Raw genomic sequence first — 10,712 nt, 5'->3', positions numbered from 1 at the left:
CCGGCTCTGGGCCTGTCCCAGTCTGAGAGTCTGTCTGCAGCAGAGAGGGCCGAGGACAGTTACCTGGCCCAGCTGCTGGAGCAGGCCGCGGCTCTGCCCGCCAACAGGAACCCCAAACAGAACCAGGACTCCAGCGAAGCGTCGGAGGAAACGCAGGCTTCTGACATTTCATGAAATGAGCACCGATTTATGGTAGATCCTAGACCGCACCCAATAAACGTGTCAACGTCAACACGGAGCATACTGCACAGGCGTCAACGCTAGAGGTGCAACGATGAATCGATTAATCGATTAGTTGTCAACTATTACATTAATCGCCAACTATTTTTGTAATCGATTAATCGTTTGAGTCATTTTTTTATTAAAAAAAATAACATTTCTCTGATTCCAGCTTGTTAAATGTGAATATTTTCTAGTTTCTTCTCTCCTCTGTGACAGTAAACTGAATATCTTTTGAGTTTTGGACAGAACAAGACATTTGAGGACGTCATCTTGGGCTTTTTGGGAAACACTGATCCACATTTTTGACCATGTTTTGACATTTTTATAGATCAAATAACTAATCAATTAATCGAGAAAATCATCGACTGATTAATCGACTATGAAAATAATCGTTAGTTGCAGCCCTAGTCAACACTAAGGGCTCCTGACCTGCACACTGGCTGCATGGGGTGAGCGTGGCGTGAGCGTGGCGTGAGCGTGTCAGCTGCGTGGCGTGAGCGCGTGGCGTGAGCGTGTCAGCTGCGTGGCGTGAGCGCGTGGCGTGAGCGTGTCAGCTGCGTGGCGTGAGCGCGTGGCGTGAGCGTGTCAGCTGCGTGGCGTGAGCGCGTGGCGTGAGCGTGTCAGCTGCGTGGCGTGAGCGTGTCATCTGCGTGGCGTGAGTGTGTCAGCTGCGTGGCGTGAGCGTGTCAGCTGCGTGGCGTGAGCGTGTCAGCTGCGTGGCGTGAGTGTGTCAGCTGCGTGGCGTGAGCGTGTCAGCTGCGTGGCGTGAGCGTGTCAGCTGCGTGGCGTGTCCGTTTTTATTTCAGCTCCCATGGTAACAGGTTAGAGCTTGCACACTGCTCACACTCTAGGCAAAATAGAATACAGAAAGATGTTTATATGTCATTTTGACACGTTTGAAAGTCTCTAGTTGTTGACATAAATGCAGATATAAATTTAAAAAAATAATAATAAATAATTATCGATTTTCTAATATAGCACCTGTCAATACAGAAGGAAATATTCTGGAGTCTATTTTGCCGTCAATACTGCTGACGTTGTCTTTGCTGTAATCAGATCAGTATATATTTATGTTTAACATGAAGTATACTACTGCAGTAAACAACAAGAAAACAGGGAATAAATTAGCAGGAAAAACTATAACAGAAAATCACAACCATGACACACAGGAGATGTCCTCACAATGTGACAGATTTGGAGCGCTTTTGCAAAGAAGAGTGGGCGAATATTGCCACGTCAAGATGTGCTATGCTAATAGACTCCTACCCAAAAAGACTGAGTGCTGTAATAAAATCAAAAAGTGCTTCAACAAAGTATTAGTTTAGGGATGTGCACACCTATACAGCACCGCATCAGACACGTTTCTGGTGTGTAACGACATAGAAAACACCACGCTAAACGCCACGTTAAACGCCACGCTCACGCCAAGCACGCAGTGTGCAAGAGGCCTTAGTAGTTTGTTGATTCAGTCGACAGATCTCCATAGGAAATGAATGACTTCCGGTCGTTTCGCAGCCGTGTCTACTGTGCCAATGTGAAGGCTTCCCGTCCGTCATCGAAGTCCAAGACTGACTGTGACCGAGTATAGAGCTCAACGGTGACCGCCCACTTTTTGGAACAGCTCTTGTCGGTACACGATCCGTTCTGCCTGCACGATCCGTTCTGCACATGCGCAAGATAATACTGTTTTACCGAGGATACGACCTGCACGATCTGTTCCACGCTAGCCTAGGGCTAGCCTCCACCGGGAAGCTAACGTTAGTTTAGCTAACAGCTAATTCGGCTAACCGCTAGCTGACAGCTAGATTCAGTCTAAAATAACGTTAACTCAAACGTAATGGGAAAAGCAGCTACAGCTAAATTAAGACTTCACAGTAATAACAATAAAGACAAGTATTGAGTGATTGGATTTTAAATGAGCACAAGTAAAGTAGAACTGACGTAACAGCTGTTATATATGTTAACGGTTATTTTCACATTTTATTTTGAGGGTCTTTTAAAGTTATTACATGCTGTCTCAGCTAGCAGTTAGCCGAATTAGCTGTTAGCTAAACTAACGTTAGCTTGCCTGTGGAGGCTAACGGCAGACCGCTACAATCAGCTAGCGGTTAGCCGAATTAGCTGTTAGCTAAACTAACGTTAGCTTGGCTGTCGACCGGAAGCGTGGAACAGATCGTGCAGTGTCGTAAATCCTCGTACAACCGCACATGCGCGAACATTTTGCACATGTGCAGAACGGATCGTGTACCGACAGACTCTGGTTCCTGGAAGTGATTTTCCCCTTTCAAAATCTTCATTTGACGTTTCATTAAATGCTTAAATAAAGAGTTTTAACAACATAGGCAACCAAGAGTGTACGTGAAATATAAACACTGCGGTAACGTCCGTTGACTGGTGTTGACGTCTGCACAGTATCACCGTGTTGACGTCGACACGTGTATCGGGTGCGATTTGGCATCTACCCAGAGTTATTGATTATGTCTACTATGTCGGTACGTTACATGTTCTGTATCGGTCAAGTTTAGGCAGTTCAGACTGTTCGGTGGATGACGTTACCGTTAATATTTTGGTGAAGAACTACAAAAGTATGATTTGTCACATTATCAATGTCAAGCAATTGTTGCTTAAAAATATGTTTAAGTTTTAGGAGCAATATTAAGTCTGGTAAGGTCATTTGTCAAATTTGAAGAGACAACGTTACTGACTTTCTGTAAAGTTTTGAATTTCATCGTTTAGGTGTTTAACACGTTCTCATGTGAGGCAACAAATTGGGTTTGGAAACCACAAATCTTTCACAGAAAGTCTGAGCTACAAACTGGGAATGTGAAGTTTAAAAGATGCTATTGAGTTGCATTATGGGAAGTGTAGGATCTAGTGTTTTTGGAGCTTGACCCAAACTCTGGACTGAAATTTGGCTATTCTGTTTTTAATCTGTCCCCAAACTTTATGGCGGTGGAATACAAAATCAATGTGGTTTCAATTGCACAACTATTGATATTGGATCAAATTAAAATGGAAAATATAACTAATCATTTCAACCAAATACTGGAGGTAAAACCCTGATCTGTATCTAACATCATCACCTTCCACAGTGCAACTGTGTGTTTCTATTATCTCTATAATTTAATCCTTTGAAAAAACAACACCACCCTTCCTGCACACCACGTTTTATTTGCATTGTGAGAAATTGTGCTCATTTCCCAGAATGCTCGGCATCTGGCTCTCTCACAGGAGACGTAAGTTGATGAGGAGACACAAATACACTGACAGGGGTTAGTCCTATGTTCCTACAGCCCTATGTTCCTACAGCCCTATGTTCCCACAGCTCTATGTTCCCACAGCTCTATGTTCCCACAGTACTATGTTCCCACAGCCCTATGTTCCCACAGTCCTATGTTCCCACAGTACTATGTTCCCACAGTACTATGTTCCCACAGCTCTATGTTCCCACAGCTCTATGTTCCTACAGCCCAATGTTCCCACAGCCCTATGTTCCTACAGCTATGTTCCCACAGTCCTATGTTCCCACAGCTCTATGTTCCCACAGTACTATGTTCCCACAGCCCAATGTTCTCACAGCCCTATGTTCCCACAGTACTATGTTCTCACAGCTCTATGTTCCCACAGCCCTATGTTCCCACAGTACTATGTTCCCACAGCCCAATGTTCTCACAGCCCAATGTTCCCACAGCTCTATGTTCCCACAGCCCACTGGTCCCACAGCCCAATGTTCCCACAGCTCTATGTTCCCACAGCCCACTGGTCCCACAGCCCTATGTTCCTACAGCCCTATGTCCCTACAGCTATGTTCCCACAGCCCAATGTTCCCACAGCCCAATGTTCCCACAGCCCACTGGTCCCACAGCCCAATGTTCCCACAGCCCAATGGTCCCACAGCCCAATGTTCCCAGGGTTAGGGTTAGTTACCAGATTTTGTTAAAGCTACATTCCATCTGTAGTCCATTGCTACTGGATAATAGGTTGAGTGTAATTGGCTACCAACTTGGGAGAAAGGGGGATAAAATCTGATAACAATTTATGAAAAAGGAACTGTGGGAACATAGGGCCTAATTTTCAGTGAAAGAAAATTCTTAGAAATGTGGGAACATGGGCACGCTCGCAACTGACTGACTGTCAACACACCTTACGGGACTCTGGAGCATTCAACATCACATCCGCTCTGTTTCCTGTCTGAATCGCCTGATGGAGTTTCATTGCAGAGCGAAAGAATCGGGACGCGTATACAGACGTCTCCGAGGCATCACCCTTTACAATAAAAGAAAGCTTTTTTTTTTGTAGTTTTGTAACGTTTCGTCAGAGAACAACATGTTGCTCGGTCAGCCTTTGTAAAATGTTTGCTAGCAGAGTAACATGTTTTATTTTTTGTACTAATGTCTTGATGCCTTATTTGGATCAGCTTCAGTTCTGCTGCGGACGTTGTCGATGTGTTGAACTTTTTAGGGGTCGGGACTGAACAGGAAACTTCTGACGTGGTGAGCTGGCTCACTGTTATGATTGTACACATTGAAGCCTATTGAGCTCATTTTAAATAAGTGTTGTTGGGTTTTTTTTTAGCGCAGTAATTTATTGTTTTATCCAGGTAATTTCACCACTTTTGTGCTCACACTTTTCAAGAACTGGAATATTTGCTGCATTTCCATTAAAGGGTAACTACCCTTTTTTTCAATCTTGACCCTAGAGAGAGAGAGGGAACGACATTCAGCTAAGGATCGCAGGTCGGAGTCGAACCTGCGGCCGCTGCTTCGAGGAGTAAACCTCTTTATATGGGCGCCTGCTCTACCAGGTGAGCTACCCAGGCGCCCGGGAACAATCTATCTCTGACATCGGTTCAGTATTAAGCAAGATCGTCTTTCCACTTTCCCAATTATACTATACTAAGTGTCTGATAGCGCTATGGAAAGGATTTCTAAGGAGGTCGACCTTTCTGTTAAAGAGTAAGATCCTTTTTTTAAATATAAAAACATCCATGAAATTGCGTTCGTTAAACCCACCAGACTCCATGTAAATAAACAGTAATTTTAGCATCGTAAAACACACTTCATTCAGAGTCGACAGAAACAAAATATAACTATGAAAAGCCACTTTGGGTCGTCTTTCGACTTTCCCAACAATCACAACTCTAGTTTTGGTTGAAATAAACACATAGTTTACCGACTTACATGTGAAAATACGTTGGCTCTATACACGCTAAAAGTGTTGTTTTTTTAAATGGAGTCTGGTAGAGTTCAGCGCTAGCGACTTCAGAGCTGTTTCTGTTTAAACAGAAAGGTCTCAAAGAGGTTTTAAAGGTCTATCTCTGTAGGGGTCCTTTCCATAATGTTGTCAGACACTTAGAATAATAATCTGAGTCTGTCAGCGGCAAAAAAAAACACTTTCAGTAGACCAAATGGACGATGAAAATTTGCCCCATGGGGTTACATTGCAGTCCGGTCTGTGGCTGCCGGTTACAGCGTTCACGCTCAATACTGGACCAGTGTCAAAGATTGTTGTTCCCATCAGTCACTTAGACACAAAAAACATAGGAAAATAGGGTCCAGGTTGGAAAAAAGTTCCCCTTTAAGGCTCCTTGAACAGTGAAAATGGCCCCTTTTGTTTTTAATCCTACGAGGAGGCTCTGGATTTAGGCGTGTCAGATTATAATAGCATTGTGTTTGTACAGTATTGTAGAACCAGTAGGTACAGTAACAACCAGTTTTCCCATCTGAGGGTTGAAGAGACGTTTCTTCATTCCTGTGCTTTAGAAATAGTGAAAGGCTGACATCTTGTGGATGCTTTAGGTTCAACATGACTCTATCTAGCTCCAGCTCAGAGGAGCAGACATGTAGTAGAAAGACTTTTGGACATGTAGAATTAATCAAAATTACACTTAACCCTGGTGTTGTCTTCCCGTAGACCGTGCAACTTTTATTCCAACCCGTTCTCACTCCGAACTCGTAAAATATGGATGTTTGGACAGTGGCTGTCAGCATCAGAAGCGACGAAAGAAGCGCCCTTCAGCGTGTTCGTAGAACGCACTGGGCAGAGCAGCAGCTACACGGCGTTTTAAGATGACATAGCTACGGTAGCGAGTAGCATGAAAGCCTGAAAATCTGCGTAGGGAGGTTGGTTTGGGGGTTGGATGGGTTACACAACACAGGACTTTCACCCAGGAGACCGTGTCCCGTCTGTCACACTTCCTAAACCCAAAACTAGAGATGCACCGATTACAACTTTCTAGGCCGATTCCGATTTCTGATTTTCTTTGAGTTAGGCCAGCCGATACCGATTTTAGCCGATTCCGATTTAATTTTTTCTAACCACTTTACAGCACACACATATTTATTTTCTACCTTTTCTTTAATAGAACATATGTTGAACAGATAATGGATCACTATAAAATAGAACTATATAAATTACTCCTGGTGTGGGACATTCACACACATCTAAAGTGCAATGCTGCACTTTAGTTTATAAAAATAAAAATAAACATTCGATTAGCATGGAAACAGATCCCAGAGAACGGTCGACTCGGTACACATGTATTATTAAGCGCCAGGTTCACCCTGCGCTGGAATTGTCCTTTAATGTGAAATGAAGATCCACAGTCTAAACAGGATCTTTGTTTTAAGAGCTGGGACTTTACGTGTTCTATCTGACGTTACCATTGCAATGCCGCAACCATTTCCTTCTTTTCACATCCAATATCCAACTAAAGAAATGTGATTTAGGTTTTTGGTGTCGTCCCTCCATGCCCTACTTTCTCCTTGCAGGTGTTGCATATTGTAAACTTGTTATCTTCTGCACACACGCTGAAGAATTCCCAAACAGCTGACATGTTGCAGGTTAATTCACGACGTTCCTACATGTGGGAGAATAGCGCGGACACGCGCTTCACACCGCGAGCGGGTACGCACCACACACGGCGGAGAAGTTGAGAGAAAGGAGAAAGAGAGCGTGCTGTGGCGTCCGTGCTGTGGCGTCCGTGCTCGGGCGTCCGTGTGTGCGCGCGTCCTTGAGAACTGTAACTGGTATAACTTATGTTGTCAGTTAATTGTAGCGTTGACCGGCATGAAATCACCATATGTCAGACTGACCTGCCGGTCGCCGGTCATGGCCGAGCACGTGAAAACCGGCCAATTCCGGTCACCGGCCGGTCTATCGGTGCATCTCTACCCAAAACGCGTTTAGATCTGACGCTAAGGGAGACTTTTAGCGTCAACAACAACGCCAAAGGCACCTGACCAAACGTCCGTATTTTACGAGATGGGAGTGAGAATCACGTTGGGCCCGTAGACCTTTTAACAACTTTTAGTTTTTCTGGGTCAAAATTTCACTTTTCAAATTCTTTGTCGATTTTTTGGGACATTTTTGTTGTTGTTTTGACCAAGTTTTTGAAGCTTTCTCCGAAATTTTTTGTCACGTCTTGACATTTTTTCCCGAAGTTCTTTTTCCAATGTCTTTGTCGATTTTTTCTGCGCTTATTTGGGGACGTTTTTCCCAACATTTCTGTCACTTTTCAGTGTTCTTTCATCAATTTTTTTCTTCAAATGCTATAAAATTAAATAAAACACCCAAATTCAATGAAAATAGTGAACTGATCAGTTATTTAACTTGTGAAGCATGTTGTACGTTAATTTCTTTTGACAATTTGGTTGAAAGAAACCCAAATTTCTGATATAGAAACTTTTTGAAAATGGGTCAAATTCGACCCCGAAGACAACAGGAGGGTTAAAAATGATTTGAAAATATCTAAAGTCATGCCATTTGATGCCATTGTTTTGAAATATGTGACTATGTTCTTGGCTTTTAATGACATTTGACTGTATTTCAATGTTAAAATTACAGCTACTTGTTTTGAATAATTGTGTATCAAAGTAGTAGTTGAACCAATTTGCAGGTAGTTCTAATATGACATTGTTTAGTATTTGCAACCAGGTCTCATGGCAGTTCGTGTAATTGTCACGTTATTTTTAATCTATTGATTCGTGTTCACAGGGACGTTTTTCTTGTTTTTTTTCGTGGTGGCCAGCATGAAAATGTAAAGTAATGTATTTCAATGGGAAGCATATTTCGTGATAATAGCACGAATACGGTAGGGAGTAGGATTGGGCATCGAGAAACGATTCCTACTTGGAATCGTTTCTTTATTGGAACCATTTGGAGGATTTGGTTTCAAATCCGATCATCGGTTCCCAATTTAAAATGCGCAAGTTTTGGTTTCCGTAGCGGTCAGGCGCTTGTTGTGTTGCAGCCACGGAGCACAGTAAGCGGCGCTCTAGTGGGGCTTTATTTTATGTTGAAAAAGCCCCGTCAAACTAGCCTGGGAAAACCCTGATGAACTTCCGGCAAATTTGAGATTTGCTCTGCAAGTCAGTCTGGCGCAGAGCCCGTTCAAACCCATTTCCAATGTCCCCGAAATCGAGGCACCAATCACAACCGCTGAGGCGGGCTTTACACCAATCACAACCGCTGAGGCGGGCTTTACACCAATCACAACCGTTGAGGCAGGCTTTACACCAATTACAACCGCTGAGGCGGGCTCTACACCAGTCACAACCGCTGAGGCGGGCTCTACACCAATCACAACCGCTGAGGCGGGCTTTACACCAATTACAACCGCTGAGGCGGGCTTTACACCAATCACAACCGTTGAGGCGGGCTTTACACCAATCACAACCGTTGAGGCGGGCTTTACACCAGTCACAACTGCTGAGGCGGGCTTTACACCAATTACAACCGCTGAGGCGGGCTTTACACCAATCACAACCGTTGAGGCGGGCTTTACACCAATTACAACCGTTGAGGAGGGCTCTACACCAATCACAACTGCTGAGGCGGGCTTTACACCAATCACAACCGTTGAGGCAGGCTTTACACCAATCACAACCGTTGAGGCGGGCTTTACACCAATCACAACCGTTGAGGCGGGCTCTACACCTATCACAACCGTTGAGGCGGGCTCTACACCTATCACAACCGTTGAGACGGGCTCTACACCTATCACAACCGTTGAGGCGGGCTTTACGCGACGATAGCGCAGCGACGACGAGCAGCGAGCAGCTTTTTGTTTAAATTCAACATGACGGCTACCGAAGAGCAGCGTCACCCGGATCGTTGGTCTGATTGGTTGAAGGACTCACACACCGGGAGACGGCCACTGGGGATGCGCGACAATAACGGGACGGTTGTGATTAGAAAAACAACGGGGAAACTAAACGCCACACGCAGGACGCAATCCCCGCTCTCCCGGTTGAAAGTCCCCATCCACCCACCTCGACCAACCTCCCTATATATACTACTCACTACGGCATCAATTCACACGCAATCGCAAGGTGATAAACACGCTAAAAAGCAAGTATGCGTCTTGATAACACGCCAATAATGGCATACAAATTGGTGTGTCATACAAACGCCACTTCATGACATCAGTCTGGTTAATCTGTGGATTATTTCCTGGATGAATGGAGTTGTTGTTGTCTCTAAAATGTTGGCTTTTCATACTACTCCCTACTAGGGTTGGGCATCGTTTGGATTTTAACAATTCTGATTCCATTTCCGATTCTTCCTTTTGATTCCGGTTATCGATTCTCGATTCCGATTCTTTGAGGGGTGGAGTTGAAGCGGGTCACGTGCTTATTTCACAAATAAGAGGAACATTTTATTTTTGATTCAATGGTGGTTTGCAGTTTGACGGTAGCCTGGTTGACACCAGACCCTTCTCAGTTGTAACTGAGAAGGGTCTGGGAAAGGTTCATTGACAGTTCATTTCCAAAGGGGCGTCACCAACGGATGCCGCTCAAATGCCTCTGTTGTTTTTTTCCTAAACCCAACCTCTGAATAGATGGTTCCCATTTCGTGCCGGCCAATTACACAAACTGCCGTGAGATGCTGTGTGTTGGTAGGCTATTTCAGGTCAGCTTGTGGAGGTGAAACAAAGTCTTTCATTCTTGGCTACAGATTTGTTGTACATTGAAAGCACCTTGTGTTAGGAGTTTAAAGAAATTGATGAAACCCTGGAGCTGAAACAATACAACTTTTATCTTCCATGATTCCCTGTTTCCTGTCTCTGTCTGTTAGTATTCTGGGACGTGTGAGAGTGGTTATCATAAGAAAGGAGCAGTTCATTTACACAAATTAAGAATGTTTGCAGGGGAAATCTCTTTTGACAAATCACAATCGCACACGACCTTTTCTAGATCACGTGTCAAACTCAAGGCCCGCAGGCCAAATCCGGCAAAACTGTAATTCATACCTGCAAACTCAGAAGGGCTGAAAAAGATGACACATCTCTACCCCGCCCCATTTAAAACGGTGCCTGAACTGAAAGAATTATATATATTTTAAATTTATTTTAAAATTAAATGATTTATTAAAAATGTAATAACAATAACTTATAACAATAACTTATTTCACCAGTAAATTCCTGTTAACGACAAAAAAAAAACACTGGATGGAAAAGGGTATTTTACAATTACTTTGAATGCAGAACG

At 43.8% G+C, this 10,712-nt stretch overlaps 1 protein-coding gene across 1 annotated transcript in view; it reads left to right on the top strand.

The window, feature by feature from the left end:
- Nucleotides 1-174, top strand: part of si:ch211-288d18.1 (USP6 N-terminal-like protein) — a 63,227-nt gene extending 63,053 nt beyond the window's left edge. Inside the window, exon 14 of the mRNA XM_035999101.1 lies at nt 1-174. This exon is cut by the window's left edge and continues 491 nt beyond it. Within this exon, the coding sequence (XP_035854994.1) occupies nt 1-174 (174 nt within the window).
- The last annotated feature ends 10,538 nt before the right edge of the window (nt 175-10,712 follow it).

Source organism: Sander lucioperca, chromosome 3 (assembly GCF_008315115.2).
Source record: "Sander lucioperca isolate FBNREF2018 chromosome 3, SLUC_FBN_1.2, whole genome shotgun sequence".
Lineage (NCBI taxonomy): Eukaryota > Metazoa > Chordata > Actinopteri > Perciformes > Percidae > Sander > Sander lucioperca.
The sequence above is the reverse complement of the archived record's forward strand: the minus strand, read 5'-3'. Positions and strand labels throughout refer to the sequence as shown.